This window comes from Photinus pyralis, unplaced genomic scaffold (assembly GCF_008802855.1).
Source record: "Photinus pyralis isolate 1611_PpyrPB1 unplaced genomic scaffold, Ppyr1.3 Ppyr1.4_LG9, whole genome shotgun sequence".
NCBI classification, from domain to species: Eukaryota; Metazoa; Arthropoda; class Insecta; order Coleoptera; family Lampyridae; genus Photinus; species Photinus pyralis.
This window is the reverse complement of record NW_022170878.1, coordinates 13240803-13258709: the sequence shown is the minus strand read 5'-3', so window position 1 is coordinate 13258709 and position 17907 is coordinate 13240803. Positions and strand designations below refer to the sequence as shown.

General features: G+C 40.2%; 2 protein-coding genes across 3 annotated transcripts; one reads left to right on the top strand and one right to left on the bottom strand.

Annotated features, from left to right (window-relative positions):
• The first annotated feature begins 5629 nt into the window (after nt 1-5629).
• Nucleotides 5630-6273, top strand: LOC116181036. Of its 2 annotated transcripts, none has more exons than XM_031501261.1 (5): nt 5630-5743; nt 5792-5854; nt 5903-5968; nt 6020-6091; nt 6141-6273. In XM_031501261.1, exons 1-5 carry the CDS (start codon nt 5689-5691, stop codon nt 6203-6205), a joined length of 321 nt encoding a protein of 106 aa, XP_031357121.1. In that variant the 5' UTR covers nt 5630-5688; the 3' UTR covers nt 6206-6273. The 2 variants fall into 2 exon arrangements, with proteins under 2 accessions (XP_031357121.1, XP_031357122.1); XM_031501262.1 differs by having other exon boundaries at nt 5635-5743; nt 5795-5854.
• Nucleotides 6274-10704: 4431 nt separating this feature from the next.
• On the bottom strand, nt 10705-13199 carry LOC116179991. Its single transcript, XM_031499813.1, has 11 exons — nt 13127-13199; nt 11850-11969; nt 11707-11802; nt 11572-11658; nt 11491-11526; nt 11377-11442; nt 11288-11332; nt 11198-11239; nt 11115-11144; nt 11030-11065; nt 10705-10983 (listed from the first exon to the last, which is right to left on the bottom strand). Exons 1-11 carry the CDS (start codon nt 13197-13199, stop codon nt 10811-10813), a joined length of 804 nt encoding a protein of 267 aa, XP_031355673.1. The 3' UTR covers nt 10705-10810.
• Nucleotides 13200-17907: the final 4708 nt, after the last annotated feature.

Genomic DNA, 17907 nt, shown 5'->3' with positions numbered 1-17907 from the left:
TATCTCTAAGCGTAAATTTGTTTATAAAACCGATAAAAACAGCACCCACGTCACATGTTTTCATATAAAAACTACGTAATTATGTATCTTATCACGTTCCACTTATTTTGCAAAGAATCCGAGAAATTTGTTATCTGGATCACGCCAAACTTTGGAGGTGATACGGAATCCCATCGGCGTGATCCCGAAAAACAGTCCCTATTTTGTACTGGGTGGGGGTTTTTCTTTTTTCATGATAGCTGTTACCCATACCAAACTGATTGCACAAGCGCTTTCAAGGATCGGCGTGGCAAAGGTCCTTTTAATTTAACTGTCCTTTTGCCTCGCGAGGTTAAAATCGTCTTTTTACCATGGCCTAATTTGCAATCAAATAGTTAATTGAGAACGCTTATTACATATTAATTAATTAAACCGGTTAATTGAGTTTGATATCGCCATTTTTCCATTTTATCGAGTGCATTGTAAACGTTAAATAAGCATCGGTGGTTCAGTGGTAAATGCTCGCCTGCCAGGCGGGCGGCCCGGATTCGATTCTCACACAATCAAACATATTGCATAATTAGGTGCTAATTAGGTGCTAATTAAGTGCCCTATCCCCGAATTAAATGCTCCATTTTTTTAAATATTACATGTTGTGCCAGGTTCATAGGTAGCTTCGATGCTGGAGACAAAAATCTCAAGTGACTTGGGATGGTGCTCGACAGCTTTTCAGGGTTTCCTAGCGTTTTCCATTGAGTTTTTAGTATTCCCTATAAGCCCCGTTCAGAGCTTTTGGGAGTATTGTAGATCGTTCCGGACATGCGAAAGTTCTCAGGGTTTTATGAGAGGTAAAACTTCCTGGAAAGGACTTTGATAGATCTGGAACGGACATGGAACACTCCCACAAGGGTTTGGAGGGACCAAAATATCTCTGAAAGGTAGCTTCAGTGCTAGAGACATCTTTTCAGAGATCTCAAGTGAGTTGGGATGGTGCTCGACAGCTTCTCAGAGTTTCCTAGCTTCTTCCATTGACTTTTTAGTATTCCCTATAAGCCCCGTTCAGAGCTTTTGGGAGTATTGTAGATCGTTCCAGACATGCGAAAGTTCTCAGGGTTTTATGAGAGGTAAAACTTCCTGGAGAGGACTTTGATAGATCTAGAACGGACATGGAACACTCCCACAAGGGTTTGGAGAGACCAAAATATCTCTGAAAGGTAGCTTCAATGCTAGAGACATCTTTTCAAAGATTTCAAGTGACTTGGGATGGTGCTCGACAGCTTTTCAGAGTTTCCTAGCGTCTTCCATTGACTTTTTAGTATTCCCTATAGGCCCCGTTCAGAGCTTTTGGGAGTATTGTAGATCGTTCCAGACATGCGAAAGTTCTCAGGGTTTTATGAGAGGTAAAACTTCCTGGAGAGGACTTTTATAGATCTAGAACGGACATAGAACACTCCCACAAGGGTATGGAGGGACCAAAATATCTCTGAAAGGTAGCTTCAATGCTAGAGACATCTTTTCAAAGATCTCAAGTGGCTTGGGATGGTGCTCGACAGCTTTTCTGGGTTTCCTAGCGTCTTCCATTGACTTTTTAGTATTCCCTATAAGCCCCGTTCAGAGCTTTTGGGAGTATTGTAGATCGTTCCAGACATGCGAAAGTTCTCAGGGTTTTATGAGAGGTAAAACTTCCTGGAGAAGACTTTGATAGATCTAGAACGGACATGGAACACTCCCACAAGGGTTTGGAGGGACCAAAATATCTCTGAAAGGTAGCTTCAATGCTAGAGACATCTTTCAAAGATCTCAAGTGACTTGAGGTGGTGCTCGACAGCTTTTCAGGGTTTCCTAGCGTTTTCCATTGAGTTTTTAGTATTCCCTATAAGCCCCGTTCAGAGCTTTTGGGAGTATTGTAGATCGTTCCAGACATGCGAAAGTTCTCAGGGTTTTATGAGAGGTAAAACTTCCTGGAAAGGACTTTGATAGATCTGGAACGGACATGGAACACTCCCACAAGGGTTTGGCGGGACCAAAATATCTCTGAAAGGTAGCTTCAATGCTAGAGACATCTTTTCAAAGATTTCAAGTGACTTGGGATGGTGCTCGACAGCTTTTCAGAGTTTCCTAGCGTCTTCCATTGACTTTTTAGTATTCCCTATAAGCCCCGTTCAGAGCTTTTGGGAGTATTGTAGATCGTTCCAGACATGCGAAAGTTCTCAGGGTTTTATGAGAGGTAAAACTTCCTGGAGAGGACTTTGATAGAACTAGAACGGACATGGAACACTCCCATAAGGGTTTGGAGGGACCAAAATATCTCTGAAAGGTAGCTTCAATGCTAGAGACATCTTTTCAAAGATCTCAAGTGACTTGTGATGGTGCTCGACAGCTTTTCAGAGTTTCCTAGCGTCTTCCATTGAGTTTTTAGTATTCCCTATAAGCCCCGTTCAGAGCTTTTGGGAGTATTGTAGATCGTTCCAGACATGCGAAAGTTCTCAGGGTTTTATGAGAGGTAAAACTTCCTGGAAAGGACTTTGATAGATCTGGAACGGACATGGAACACTCCCACAAGGGTTTGGAGGGACCAAAATATCTCTGAAAGGTAGCTTCAATGCTAGAGACATCTTTCAAAGATCTCAAGTGACTTGAGATGGTGCTCGACAGCTTTTCAGGGTTTCCTAGCGTCTTCCATTGACTTTTTTAGTATTCCCTATAAGCCCCGTTCAGAGCTTTTGGGAGTATTGTAGATCGTTCCAGACATGCGAAAGTTCTCAGGGTTTTATGAGAGGTAAAACTTCCTGGAGAAGACTTTGATAGATCTAGAACGGACATGGAACACTCCCACAAGGGTTTGGAGGGACCAAAATATCTCTGAAAGTAGCTTCAATGCTAGAGACATCTTTTCAAAGATCTCAAGTGGCTTGGGATGGTGCTCGACAGCTTTTCAGAGTTTCCTAGCGTCTTCCATTGACTTTTTAGTATTCCCTATAGGCCCCGTTCAGAGCTTTTGGGAGTACTGTAGATCGTTCCAGACATGCGAAAGTTCTCAGGGTTTTATGAGAGGTAAAACTTCCTGGAGAAGACTTTGATAGATCTAGAACGGACATGGAACACTCCCACAAGGGTTTGGAGGGACCAAAATATCTCTGAAAGGTAGCTTCAATGCTAGAGACATCTTTCAAAGATCTCAAGTGACTTGAGGTGGTGCTCGACAGCTTTTCAGGGTTTCCTAGCGTTTTCCATTGAGTTTTTAGTATTCCCTATAAGCCCCGTTCAGAGCTTTTGGGAGTATTGTAGATCGTTCCAGACATGCGAAAGTTCTCAGGGTTTTATGAGACGTAAAACATCCTGGAGAGGACTTTGATAGAACTAGAACGGACATGGAACACTCCCATAAGGGTTTGGAGGGACCAAAATATCTCTGAAAGGTAGCTTCAATGCTAGAGACATCTTTTCAAAGATCTCAAGTGACTTGTGATGGTGCTCGACAGCTTTTCAGAGTTTCCTAGCGTCTTCCATTGAGTTTTTAGTATTCCCTATAAGCCCCGTTCAGAGCTTTTGGGAGTATTGTAGATCGTTCCAGACATGCGAAAGTTCTCAGGGTTTTATGAGAGGTAAAACTTCCTGGAAAGGACTTTGATAGATCTGGAACGGACATGGAACACTCCCACAAGGGTTTGGAGGGACCAAAATATCTCTGAAAGGTAGCTTCAATGCTAGAGACATCTTTCAAAGATCTCAAGTGACTTGAGATGGTGCTCGACAGCTTTTCAGGGTTTCCTAGCGTCTTCCATTGACTTTTTTAGTATTCCCTATAAGCCCCGTTCAGAGCTTTTGGGAGTATTGTAGATCGTTCCAGACATGCGAAAGTTCTCAGGGTTTTATGAGAGGTAAAACTTCCTGGAAAGGACTTTGATAGATCTGGAACGGACATGGAACACTCCCACAAGGGTTTGGCGGGACCAAAATATCTCTGAAAGGTAGCTTCAATGCTAGAGACATCTTTTCAAAGATTTCAAGTGACTTGGGATGGTGCTCGACAGCTTTTCAGAGTTTCCTAGCGTCTTCCATTGACTTTTTAGTATTCCCTATAGGCCCCGTTCAGAGCTTTTGGGAGTATTGTAGATCGTTCCAGACATGCGAAAGTTCTCAGGGTTTTATGAGAGGTAAAACTTCCTGGAGAGGACTTTTATAGATCTAGAACGGACATAGAACACTCCCACAAGGGTATGGAGGGACCAAAATATCTCTGAAAGGTAGCTTCAATGCTAGAGACATCTTTTCAAAGATCTCAAGTGGCTTGGGATGGTGCTCGACAGCTTTTCTGGGTTTCCTAGCGTCTTCCATTGACTTTTTAGTATTCCCTATAAGCCCCGTTCAGAGCTTTTGGGAGTATTGTAGATCGTTCCAGACATGCGAAAGTTCTCAGGGTTTTATGAGACGTAAAACATCTGGAGAGGACTTTGATAGAACTAGAACGGACATGGAACACTCCCACAAGGGTTTGGAGGGACCAAAATATCTCTGAAAGGTAGCTTCAATGCTAGAGACATCTTTTCAAAGATCTCAAGTGACTTGTGATGGTGCTCGACAGCTTTTCAGGGTTTCCTAGCGTTTTCCATTGAGTTTTTAGTATTCCCTATAAGCCCCGTTCAGAGCTTTTGGGAGTATTGTAGATCGTTCCAGACATGCGAAAGTTCTCAGGGTTTTATGAGACGTAAAACATCCTGGAGAGGACTTTGATAGAACTAGAACGGACATGGAACACTCCCATAAGGGTTTGGAGGGACCAAAATATCTCTGAAAGGTAGCTTCAATGCTAGAGACATCTTTTCAAAGATCTCAAGTGACTTGTGATGGTGCTCGACAGCTTTTCAGGGTTTCCTAGCGTCTTCCATTGACTTTTTAGTATTCCCTATAAGCCCCGTTCAGAGCTTTGGGAGTATTGTAGATCGTTCCGGACATGCGAAAGTTCTCAGGGTTTTATGAGAGGTAAAACTTCCTGGAGAGGACTTTGATAGATCTAGGAACGGACATGGAACACTCCCACAAGGGTTTGGAGGGGCCAAAATATCTCTGAAAGGTAGCTTCAATGCTAGAGACATCTTTTCAAAGATCTCAAGTGACTTGTGATGGTGCTCGACAGCTTTTCAGGGTTTCCTAGCGTTTTCCATTGAGTTTTTAGTATTCCCTATAAGCCCCGTGCAGAGCTTTTGGGAGTATTGTAGATCGTTCCGGACATGCGAAAGATCTCAGGGTTTTATGAGAGGTAAATCTCCCTGGAGAGGACTTTGATAGATCTAGAACGGACATGGAACGTTACCAAAAGGGTTTGAAGACACCGAAATATCTCTGAAGGGTAGCTTCAATGCTGGAAACATATTTGCAAAGATCTTAGTGACCTGGGATGGTGCTCGATAGCTTGCCAGAGTTTGTCCAAACTTTCTTCCAATTTGCTTGGAAAGTATTTCATTTTTTGAGTGTTACTTGGACTTAATTTGTATAAAAAAATCCATTGGGATACAGAAAAATTTTGACCTTAAAACCCATTAATCGGGCAATGTGTTAAAAAACCACAATCTCCATTTAATGTATAGTATCTCAAAATCTGTAACGGAAGTCGTTCGATAACGACTTTATTTGTGCAACTTAATTAGTTCTATTAATCGCAGAAGCAAGTTAATTGTACCATAGGCTGCACGGCGCGTACAAGCGAAAATGTCCCTACGATCCTTCATACTTTTGAGCATTTTTGCGTTTGTCCTGGCATTCGGTATGCGTATTATGATTGTATAAGTGAATAATTAGATCTAATTTGCAGCAGATGAGCCAACCGAACATCCCAATGCTACACATGTCGAGGAACATGCTCCAGCGGAAGCCGGTAAGTCCGTACTTTCGCCAATTGATCACAGACGGATTTCATTTTAAGGCCAAAAAGCGGAGACTTCGCCCCCACCTTTAGCTCCTAGATACAATGGCGCTGGTGCCGACTCAGGTAAGCTTCAACGTTCTTAAGCTAAACAGAAATCCAAGTCGTGTTCTATAGGTGAGCCATCTGGGGGTGAGCCGATACCCCATGATCCAGTGACAGAAGGCGGCGCGTCATCCTCAAGCCTAAGTGAGTCTTTCGGTGCCCTGTGAGACCCAGACTCATATTTCTCTTTCAGGCAACTTTTTCATCTTGGTCACCTGTAACTTGCTCGTCACCTTCTTGGTGAAACATTTTGCTTGAGTGCGTTATCGACTGTAGAAGTTAGTGTAGCGGAATTCTTTAATAATTAATATATGATTCTGTTCTAATGTTTTTCAATATATCCATGGTAATGTTAAAGAAACTAGATTCTTAAAAGGTTTGGTATTTGTATTGCACAAAAGGTTTTGTAATTCCAGGGGAACGCCAATAGTGCGGTTTAGTGATAATAATAATAGTAATGTACCACGTGGGAATAGATTGCGGTTTTCGCTATTTCCGTATTCGTGGTTTTCTGCTTTTCATTTTGGTTCACAACTGTATCAAAAGGCTTTATCTCGATTCCTATCAATAAAAATGTATAAAGGGTGTGGTCGTATTTTTCAAGGGAAGGTTTTTGGTGTACTCAATTTAAAAGTTTAATCATCAGAAGTAGGATTAAGAATGAGAAATCCATATCCAAAAAATGATTAATCAAAATGGTTTTTGTATGGTACTGCTTATTTTTTAATTAAAATTGTTACTAGGAGATCTTTATCACAATGCGACCAAAGCTCATTGTCAAGAAAAGTCATTTCTGAGTCATGGAGGAAATTAGTTTCCGTATCGAAGTTACTATCAATAACATGGTTTGATAAACCCAGGTGGTTACGACGAATAGATTCGACAAATTTCTGTAGTCTCGTGTGGCAGAATGCAGAAAGAACGTAATTTTTGGAAATATTGGAATAGGATTGCCCTTTCGATGCCGTTAAATAAAAAAATTTCCCTACTGTAGCAGTACGTACGAAACGAACTTTGGAAAAACAGTGGCCGTGTAAAGTCACATTCGGCTCGTGTGTTAGAGAGAGAACGCATGATTTTTCCCAAAAATGGCGGAAGTTACCAGATTCTAGTAACTTTAATGTTAAGGATTGTGCCACCTGTTTGGAGATATCTGTATACAACATGACAGTACTATGAAGTTAGGTTATAAAAAATTACAGCTATTCAGAATTTATTTGTCAATTTTTTTAAGTTGGCAGCAAATTTGCCCAAAAATGGCGGATGATTGCGGTACTTTCTATATCTAGTGGCTTTATGGCCCTGTTTGCAACAGTGCACCCTAATAGGAATTTTACAAACTGACTGACTTCACCTGAGATATACTACATCAGAAACAATTGGTACGATGGGAAAGATGCGAAACACTCTGTATATACAACAATCGTTCTGCGCAGCTGCCGAACATGGGGATTTTTCACGACGAATCTCGCCAGAAAGCAACTGGTAACTGGATCCCGATCCGAGGTCTCGAGTAATGGCGGATTTTTCTCAATGTTTATTTTATTTGCTCTGTTTGAAAAGGTGGTCATTTTATTCCGTCTCGTACTAACCGTTAATGTTTGAATTTCATGCACAATTTCTTATTATTTACGTTTTGGCGTGCTCCAAGTTTCTGTTTGAGTACCGTTATTGAATCATGTTTGTGGGTATGCCTGTATATTATTTTATTAAGTATTTATTTTTGCATTCATGTAAAAGTATATTATAGGTGTGATTTTGTTCTGTACCCCAAGACAGGCTCCCTCGAAACACGCGACGAGGTAGAAGAAGTGACAGAACACACTGAAATGTCAAAGTTTTAAACTATCATCTCTGCGCCGTTAGTTTTGAACGAGAATCTTTAAATAAAACTGACATTTATCATAATTTGACATGACAATGTATATTGATCATACAATCAAACAATTTTTTAGCTCCAATATGGCGGATTATAAGTTTTCGCCTGACGCCTAATACAGTCACAGCTGTAGTGTGAGGTAATTCCTTGGGTAATTCCCATCTCTGTCACAGATGAAAAATTCACCTCAAACCAGATTCGAACTCCCGACCTCCGGATTTATAACCCAACGCTCTACCACCACAAAGAAGAGAAGAACCTACGAAGCTCTGGAACAGCTTAAAACTGTTATAAATTACTCCATGCTCCAGGAAGCACTTCTAAAGCTTGAGCAGAGTTTAAAGTGTCTAAGGCTAAGTCCGTTGGGTAGACTTTAGGAACTTTTCCAAAGAATTGTGAGCCTTTCTTAAAGCTAGCGAACCTCTGGAGCTGTTAACTTGGCTCCCCCCCCACTGAGAGATTTCATAGTCGTATTATTTTGAAATGAATGCGCTCGTTATGCGCTCATATGCGCCACCGATAATAACTCTTGCGCCATTATCGTTTTTTAGAAATCCGAAAAAACATTTGGGGGGGCCAAGTGAACGTAGCCCCCCCCCCCAGTACGTATTTTGTCCCTTGTAACTAGGTCACCTGATACATTTGGTTATGCGCTCAATTGCGCCACTTGAATTAAAGCTAGCGCCATTACGGTTAAGCCGTGACAAATTTTCAAAAAGTGGGGGGGCCAACTTAACGTTTTTAAAAGTTACTTTTTTTTAACATCTTTTCATACGAAATTGTACTCTCAGGTATGCGCTGAAATGCGCCGTAAAAAGATATCTTTGCGCCATTATTGTTTTTTGGTTATCCTTAAATATATTTGGGGGGGGCCAAGTGAACGGAATCCCCCATAACGCATTTTGCTACCGGTATTTGTGCCACTTGATACATCTGGTTATGAGCTCAATTGCGCTACTTGAATTAAAGCTAGCGCCATTACGGTTAAGCCATAAAAAAATTTTAAAAAGGGAGGGGGGCTAACTTAACGTTTTCAAAAGTTACGTTTTTTAACATGTTTTTTCTACTACATCGTACCTTTCATCATGCGCTAAAATGCGCCGTAAACAAAAATCTTGGCGCCATTATAGTGTTTCAGAAACACTATACAGGGTGTTTTTTTGGGAGCTTTAGTTAAACGATTCTGAGAAAGTAAAATAGGTAGGTTTTTAAAAATTTGTATTTAGGAGTTACTCCGAAGGCCGAATCGATGTAAAATATTTTCAAAATGGACGCACTTCCGGAAATAACTTTTGAAAACGCTAAGTTAGACCCTCCACTTTTTAAAAATTTTTTATGGCTTAACCGTAATGGCGCTAGCTTTAATTCAAGTGGCGCAATTGAGCTCATAACCAGATGTATCAAGTGGCACAAATACCGGTAGCAAAATGCGTTATGGGGGATTCCGTTCACTTGGCCCCCCCCCAAATATATTTAAGGATAACCAAAAAACAATAATGGCGCAAAGATATCTTTTTACGGCGCATTTCAGCGCATACCTGAGAGTACAATTTCGTATGAAAAGATGTTAAAAAAAAGTAACTTTTAAAAACGTTAAGTTGGCCCCCCCCCCCACTTTTTGAAAATTTGTCACGGCTTAACCGTAATGGCGCTAGCTTTAATTCAAGTGGCGCAATTGAGCGCATAACCAAATGTATCAGGTGACCTAGTTACAAGGGACAAAATACGTACTGGGGGGGGGGGGCTACGTTCACTTGGCCCCCCCCCAAATGTTTTTTCGGATTTCTAAAAAACGATAATGGCGCAAGAGTTATTATCGGTGGCGCATATGAGCGCATAACGAGCGCATCCATTTCAAAATAATACGACTATGAAATCTCTCAGTGGGGGGGCCAAGTTAACGGACCCCTGTAAAGGGTCCATAAACGTTTGAAAAGGATGGACCTTGCGGGAGACTAGCAACCTTCGGTGGGGCCAAGACTTGGAGGCATGGACTTGAGGCACAATTTAGAGCTCTAGACAGCTTTCTGGATATTTCTGGCTAAGGCTAAGTCACGTTTGAATGGAGTAGTCGATTTCTGGCGAAAAGCAAAGGTTATAGTCTTGCCTACAAATTGGGTCGAAAAAATGAATTTGCTTAAATCGACCGGGAAAAGACTTATTCTTACACGGGAAGCTTTCTAACGATTGTAATATTAAATTTTCATTGCGTTCTAAATCTTTTTTTAAGTTTCAGGAACTTTACAGAGCGCCCTTGAGAGTTTCACAATCGTTCTAGGCGCGTCTTCGCAGTGCTTTCGGGTCTATCTACACTTTGCTCGGTTCAAGTAACTCCCGAAAACTGTGCAAAGTAGAAACGCCCAAGGAATCTTCTGCAAAGGCTATGAAGAAACAAAAATTTCTAGAGAGTGGTAGAAACGTTAAGCCTATTTCTACTAATAAATACTTTCCAAAGCGTTCGAAGTCTTCTCAGTCCATCTCCAGAGCAGAGCAGAGTGTCTGAAAAGCTCTGAAAAATGGCGCGCTTAATTAGTTTCTCCTCGACCGCGCACGGCTGTTTTAATCTCCCTACGAAATACGATTTACTCGACGTTAACCGTTCATTACTTTACGAGTTTTTTTTATTACACACTGTTTGTTCTGGTAATCCAAAACCCGAACTAATCTGGCATTAGTGCTCGAAGTAAAAAACCAATAACCGATACAACGCATTGACTATATCGTTGCCCAAGACCGAATGCATCCTAAAAATCTCCCTGTCAGGATCCCTACCATCCTACTTCATTGACTACCGCCCACAAAATGGCTTCTTGTGAGTGAAACACGGTGATTTTTGCTTCGTTTTCGTTTCGACAGGCTCTGGAAACCAAGGACTATCAAAAATGGAAGTTTATTTATTAAAATAATTTATAACGCGGCTTTGCATATTCAACAGTGACACTCTCCGGTTCACCTGCTCCTCTGCACTCAGCGAAAAAAGGCAACTAGGGCAGTAGCGACTCTGTACCATCTTCTACTGTTGGAAGAGTCACAGGCTGGGGCAGCTTAACATACTGTGTCGCTGGCGGTGGGAAATCATTCGAAGGTTTGTACTCCAGCAAGTGCCATATTCTGATAATGAACGCGAGCAGGAGTATCACGAGGATTAGGAGCAGCGCTAAAAGACCTTTGACTTCCAAAGCTTAAGAAAATGCGTCGCTTACCATACACAATGTACTTAAATAGCATCATATCGTGCACTGAAAGAGGAGGTAATAACAAGTGCGGCGTAAACTCTTGGAAACTTACCTTCCCGGTTTATTTTATCGACAGTCGACTCTAAAAAAATGACCGAATTGACAGAAAATGGTAACGCTACAGGGGGCACTTACCCATAGATTGCACAGTGGTAGCTTCGGTAGGCGTAGCGGATTCTGCAACGAAGCCGATTCAAAACAAATTGGTGTTAATTGGATACTCACTCGTGGCATGTTCAGGTGGTTTGGTGGAAATCTCTTTGTCTTTTTCTAAAAGCAACATTTAGTTACTAGTGGGAAAGTGGGTTACTCACCATGGGAGGGCCTCCTAAGATCATTCAGGTTAATGGCGACCCAGTCCTTGCGCGAGGTCTTAGATTCTGACAATGTGAAATTACACTCGTCCCCGTTTTTTTATATAAACTTACCTATCTCCAAGGGGGGTTCGGTCACTATCACTGTTTCTAAAGGTTTCGATTAGTCTAAGATCTTCCAGTATGACGGCTTACCTTGCTCCTTCGGGATGGAATCTCGATTATCCATATAGTCGGCGTAGATGTCATTCAAACCGATGGGAATGCGTCCTATGGGTTCCCCTGCGGCTTACAAATGAAAGAGGGGGGTGATACAGGTCAGATGATTACCTCCAAAGCGATTGAAGAGCATGTTCGGCTCGTGGTGATCAAAAAAGACGTTTTCGTCACTTGGATTTTTGTCGACGGTGTACATGAAGTTGGCGGCTGCAAGAAAAGGGGCGTAATGGGAAGAAATAGAAAGAAATGCTCACCATTTGCATATGATTTATCTTTAGCGGTCACCTCCTCCCCTTGGTTTGGGTTGTCATCAAACTCGTAGTCCTCATACAAGTCTTCAACGTACTCTTCCGTTTTGGTGGTAGTGGTTGAGTCTGAAATGAGGAGGGAGTGTTATTTACACCAGTACCTTCAATTCTTTTTTATTTTCCTTATGGCCCTTATCTTCATCAGCTATTTGCACCACAGTGTTTTCATTTGGAATTCATGTCACTCAGTGACCGTCAAAAAAACCGAAAAAGTTGTATGTAACACTAGTCTATAACATTTGGAAAAAGTACGAATTGATTTGGATTCTACGCACCAAAATTAATATCAAAAAGTGTTTTCCCGAGAAATTTTGGTGCAGTCGATTTTTGGTAAAAATGGAAGGTTATACACTGCCTTTTTTTGAACCCCGAAGAGAAAATTGTCTCAGATCGACCCGGAAAAAAAATTTTCTTATAGAATGTGGCCTGTAGAATCCATAATTTCAAACAGTTCCAAGATTGGGCTACTAGTTCAAAAGTTACAGCCCTTTGAATGTTCTTTCGAAATTGGTTTCTAGTCTATAACTTTTGATTGAGAAGTCTAATCGAAAAAGTACGAATTGTTTTGGATTCTACGCACCAAAAATAATAAGAAAAAGTGTTTTCCCGAGAAATTTTGGTGTAGTCGATTTTTGGTAAAAAAGGAAGGTTATACACTGCCTTTTTTGAGGCCCCAAGAGAAAATTGTCTCAAATCGACCGGAAAAAAACATTTTCTTATAGAATATGACCTGTAGATTCCATAATTTCAAACAGTTCCAAGATTGGACTACTAGATCAAAAGTTACAGCCCTTTGAATTTTTTTTCGAAATTGGTTTCTAGTCTATAACTTTTGATTGAGAAATCTAATCGAAAAAGTACGAATTGTTTTGGATTCTACGCACCAAAATTAATAAGAAAAAGTGTTTTCCCGAGAAATTTTGGTGTAGTCGATTTTTGGTAAAAAAGGAAGGTTATACACTGCTTTTTTTTGGGCCCCGAAAAAAAAATTGTCTCAGATCGACTCGGAAAAAAAATTTTCTCATAGAATGTGGCCTGTAGAATCCATAATTTCGAACAGTTCCAAGATTGGGCTACTAGATCAAAAGTTACAGCCAGGGTTTTTCCATATTACAGTGTCGTTTAAGTTGAAGTTAAGCCCTTGACATTTTTATTCCGTTAATTATACAGGGGGTTGTTCTTCCGTTCCCACTTTGAAAAATAACGACCGTTTAGTTGTTCACCAGTGCCTGGCTGCCCGTTCCCTGGATTTGCCGTTTCCTTTGTCTCCGACACAGTTTCGAAACCGCCGACCATGACCAGATGCAGGGTTCCGAATCTTCTGGTGGCGCTCGAGTTACCGTATCATCCCACCGACTGTTTATTTATTTAATTTTCCACGAAAGAATTTTCTCAAAGTACGTAGAGCGGGCTTTCTTATTGGTATGGGCATATTCTTTTTAAATGAGTTCTTGTAATTTCCTATAATGTGAGATTTCTGATTACGACTACATCGGGAAAATTTTCTCAAGGTTTCCTCGGGCTCAAATTTTCCCTGAGAAAATTTTTCTCATAGTACGAAGTGAGTTTCTTTATATGCATATTTTTTTAGGCAGCCAATTGTTTTCGATTTTAGGATGCTTTAAGTAAGACACATCTGGTCGTTGTGACATGAAGTTCTATCAGGCTTTTATCCTTTATGGTACTGTGAAGAAAGGTCTCAATGAAAGGAATAAGAACAAATTGTCGGAGGAAGATGCTCACAAAGGGCGATTGGGACGTCGGGTGATGTCAAAACTTTAGGAGCGAATATCTCGAAAACGGTTCGTCCGAGGAAAGCACCCACAAATGCAAAAGGAATCATGTGGACGAGTTGAAGCCCTATCCTCATCCCCAAAAACACCAGAGAATGGTACGAAAGTTTTAAAGTAAAATTTCGACGTTGTATCGAAATCTTGCCACAAAATTAAAAAAAAACATGCGACCCAGGACTTCGTAGAAAACAATTTTTCAGTTAGTAAATGCGACGATGAGTAATCTTGTGCTTATTCCACGTTCGAATTTTTGTGTACTTACTCATTTAAGGGTAGTTTGGGCAATCGGCCCATTATGCTCTTCGAGAAAAATTACAATGCGGCTGTGGGGTGGATAAATTAACAACCGTTCATAGTTTTCAATGGTCCTGTGTTATATTGTATCATATTAACTTTCATTTTCTAATGGATTCAAGATGTTCTTGTCAATTTCCCTCTGACAGACGGGATTCGATGAGCAAATCTGAAGAGACCTTCTCCCCGAAGACATAAAGTTATCAAACGCCAACGTTATTCAGTAAATTAATCATTTAATTATGTTTCTCTTAGAAAATTGGATGAGATGGAGCACGTAGTTTAACTCCGAGATTGAATTACTGTCATGCAACAACGTGCATAAAACTGGAACGACATTCTCTAGTTCAAATGAAGTCATTCGGCATTTATGTACGTGCATTCTGCACATGTGCGTATATTTTTTATGGCTTTTAAAGTGTCTCAGCTGCGACGCCGGCCGAGGAGGGATCATGTACTGTTGTCTTAAATCTGCCATAAATAAAAAAAAAACAACATTCGCCGCTCTATTTTATGGGCAGGAAAAATCAATTACCTCTCCCTGCTGGAATGGATGCAGTTGCTCCGGGAATTTTTATTTAAATTTCAAACTCGAGCGTCGATTGCCCGTTTAGAAAAATCAAGCACCTTCTGCTTCTCTCTTTATAAATAAAGCTCGTCCATAACTTAGCTTGTAATAAGAATATTTACAACATCGTTTGTTTTGCTTTTATCTTCGTAGACAAAACTGATTACACGTCACAAGTGTAAAAGAGAGCTTTCGGAAAAGGAATTCGAAAATTATGCAAAAACACCGCCGCCGCCTGGCTTCGGCCCTCTGTATTATTATAATGATAGCGCCTCCGCTGGGGCAGTTTCTTAAATTTTATAAACGTGACCGACCGTTTCAATTTAAAACGAGTACGTAGTATTTATAAAGGACGGCCTTTGTTATTTTTTTTCTTAAATTTCGTTTTATGAAAAGAACAAAGTAATCCTGTTACGAGACACTTTTGATGTTACCATACCAATTTATCCCGTTCTGTTTAGGCATCCTTAAAAAAGAGTCGCAGGGATGAGGGCTAATGCGATTCGGTTTGCTTGTTTAACATCAAACGGCGACTTTTTGGATAAATTCTTCCGTTGATTCTTTTGGCCCAATTTCTGTATTAAGAGCGCTTCTATTAATTGAAAATTTCGACTTTTACCATACGTTAGAAAAAAAGGTCTGGTGTGAAATATTAAAAGCGTAAGCACCTGTTCTTTCTTACGTTTACACGATATTTATTGTAGGTGCGGTGTCGCCCCCTTGACAGAAAAAAGCTTTTAAAGAAAAAAGTTTAAAAATGTAAAGTTCGCGTAGACGGTGAATCGATCCGCAAATATATAAGCACCAATCTTAGTAAATAGGCAATAAGCGTATAGACAATACGGTTTAACTTGGAGCCAAAGACGAAGCTAATCTCGGAGACAATAAAGTTTGGATTCAATTCATGAATAGAAATAAAAACCAATGGGTCGGATAGTTTCATTCTTCTTCTTGGCTAAGGTCGCTATTGTTTTTTTCAGGGATGAAGCTCTTAACGTTAGGGATTACTTGTAGTCGAATGCATGAAATCATCAAAATTCTCATTCGATTATTGCTAGTTTCGCGCAAAACGCGCAAATAAAATAACGAAATTCGTATAAAAATGCACACAGGCCGGGTTAAGTTAAAAATATGGGAAAATACCGAAACGCAAATCCCAGAATAATTTAATAGTTCAGTTATAAAAGGTATAAAAGAGTGTAGCAAGCGGGCTTACATAAAATTATGGCAAAAAGCGATTTTAATAAAGAATGATTTATTCACTGGAAAACAACGCCTCGAATTTTTAAGAGGAAATATAGAATATTAGTTTCCCTAAAAAGAGATCATTTATCGATGTCGAAAAAATTTATGTTTATCCCATGTATTGTATAAATTAATTCCAAAATACTATCCAGGGATTACCCCTTTTCATTCTAGTTTCTAGTTCAAGAATAAAAATCGGTGACTAGGTAGTCATACTAAAACTAAAATAATGCGGGGTTAAATTGAAAATGTGCTTTACATTTGGTCCATCGATTTTGAGTTTGTACAGTAGCAATACACGTAAGCACTTTCCATACAAATTATTTAGTCGTCGCTACTTCCAATTTTGGACTTTTGGAAACGTAACGTTTTGTTAAGTAATTGTTACTGCCACTCTAACCCAATTTTCTTTACTGAACGAATTTCTATTGCATTGTTTTTTTACGATGCACTACGTGAACTTTCCTTCATGTTAGTCCATAATCTCAAATGAAATTTCGCGTATTTTTTCTTCGATATGGTTCCTTCTTACATCACCATTACGAACTTTACTTAAATTTGCGCCGTTTCTTTTGTGAACTCAAAACTCGATTCTCCTTTGATTGACAAACGATTTTTTTTTGTTAATTTCCAATACGGATTTCCTGACCTAACTTCACCAATCTTCCACACGAACCTAAAAAATCGTTGTTACTTTGACGTGATCTTTACGACGGTTCAAGACCGATTAATTCATTCCTCCCTGTTTGAACCCGCTAGTGCCTTACACTTTTGCAAAATTAACAGCTTTTTTTCCAAGAAATAACTAAGCGCAAGGCCAAGATTTGAGAACAATTTGCGCAATGTAAATTTCCCTATGGCCCATTTTAAATAACTCAACGCCTTTACATTGTCGTATGGCCCATTTAAAAAAAACACCCTGTATATCTCCGTCCCTAAAGTTCTTAATTGCACTGCTCCAACAGGTACATGTACACTCCTCGTCTTTCTACAAGCGTTCTTCTACGGACGCACATTTGGTCCAGCCAAAGTGAGATTAAAAGCTACCTTTTAACAAGAAATTTGAAAAAATGCGCTAAAACCAAAATTGCAAAAACACGTCGATTTAGGTGTCTTACTTTCCACCCTACGTCCCAGCTACTACTACTTTACAGTAAAGGAGGACACTTCGTATGTTCATACCTCCCCAGACCCTCCTGTACTACGATTTTCCGCAAAAGCGCTTAGTATAAGAGGACTCGATAATTCTTTCTCTATTACCTCTAACAATCATGTTAGCATTTGAGAAAGTCATCAAATATTTGTATGCTAGTTAGGGAATATTCCAGACCCCCCAGACCCCCGGTATTGCTTTTGCCCCCAACAGCAGTCAGACTCTTATACTTTTTAAAAAATGTCAAACGAGCCATTTTTCCCTATGTATGAATATACAAATACCAATGTCTTTGAGGAAGTACGTATAACTGAGGGGGAGGGGTCTGGGAAGTATATTATAATCCCCCCCCCCCTCCCAAGCAGTACCCTTAGCAAATGAGGACATGATACTTCTTTCTCTATTACCCCGAACAACCTCATGTTAACTTTTGAGAAAAAAAATGTTCCTATGCTGGCTGGGGAGTTTTCTATACCTCCAGCCCCCCCCCGGCATTACTTTTTTCTCCATGAAGGAACATCAGATTCCCTTTAATAGATATTTTAGAAACGGACAGACCCAGCCATTTTTTGAGGAACGAATGTATAACAAGGGTTCTGGGGAGTATGTATACCCCCTCCAGCACGAGAGGACTCGATATTCTTTCTCTGTTACTCCTAACAACCTCATGTTAGCTTTTGAGGAATTGGCAATCAAATTTCGTATGCTGGCAAAATTCTTGAAAAACCCATTTAATACTTATAGAATTATCTAAGGTTTTTTTTTAGAGGCTCTCGATCCGGCATGAAGACTTCTACATCTTTTTTAGCGCATTTTTGCAAATTTATTTGTAAAAAGTAGCTTTTAATCTCACTTTGGCTGGCTGGCTGGCTGGCTGGCAGCAAATGTGGGCGCGTAGAAGAACTCTTGTAGAAAGGCAACGGGTGTACGTGTATCTACAAGCCGTGTAAT

What these genes read in the sequence shown, in the direction of transcription:
- LOC116179991 (XM_031499813.1), bottom strand. Translation starts at nt 13,199, where the DNA reads ATGGTCGGCGGTTTCGAAACTGTGTCGGAGACAAAGGAAACGGCAAAT. An exon ending in AGATAAATCATATGCAAATG is followed by an intron (nt 11,803 to 11,849) that starts GTGAGCATTTCT and finishes CTTTTCTTGCAG; the next exon opens with CCGCCAACTTCATGTACACC. An exon ending in CGAACCCCCCTTGGAGATAG is followed by an intron (nt 11,443 to 11,490) that starts GTAAGTTTATAT and finishes TCACATTGTCAG; the next exon opens with AATCTAAGACCTCGCGCAAG.
- LOC116181036 (XM_031501261.1), top strand. Translation starts at nt 5,689, where the DNA reads ATGTCCCTACGATCCTTCATACTTTTGAGCATTTTTGCGTTTGTCCTG. An exon ending in TGCGTTTGTCCTGGCATTCG is followed by an intron (nt 5,744 to 5,791) that starts GTATGCGTATTA and finishes TCTAATTTGCAG; the next exon opens with CAGATGAGCCAACCGAACAT. An exon ending in TGGCGCTGGTGCCGACTCAG is followed by an intron (nt 5,969 to 6,019) that starts GTAAGCTTCAAC and finishes CGTGTTCTATAG; the next exon opens with GTGAGCCATCTGGGGGTGAG.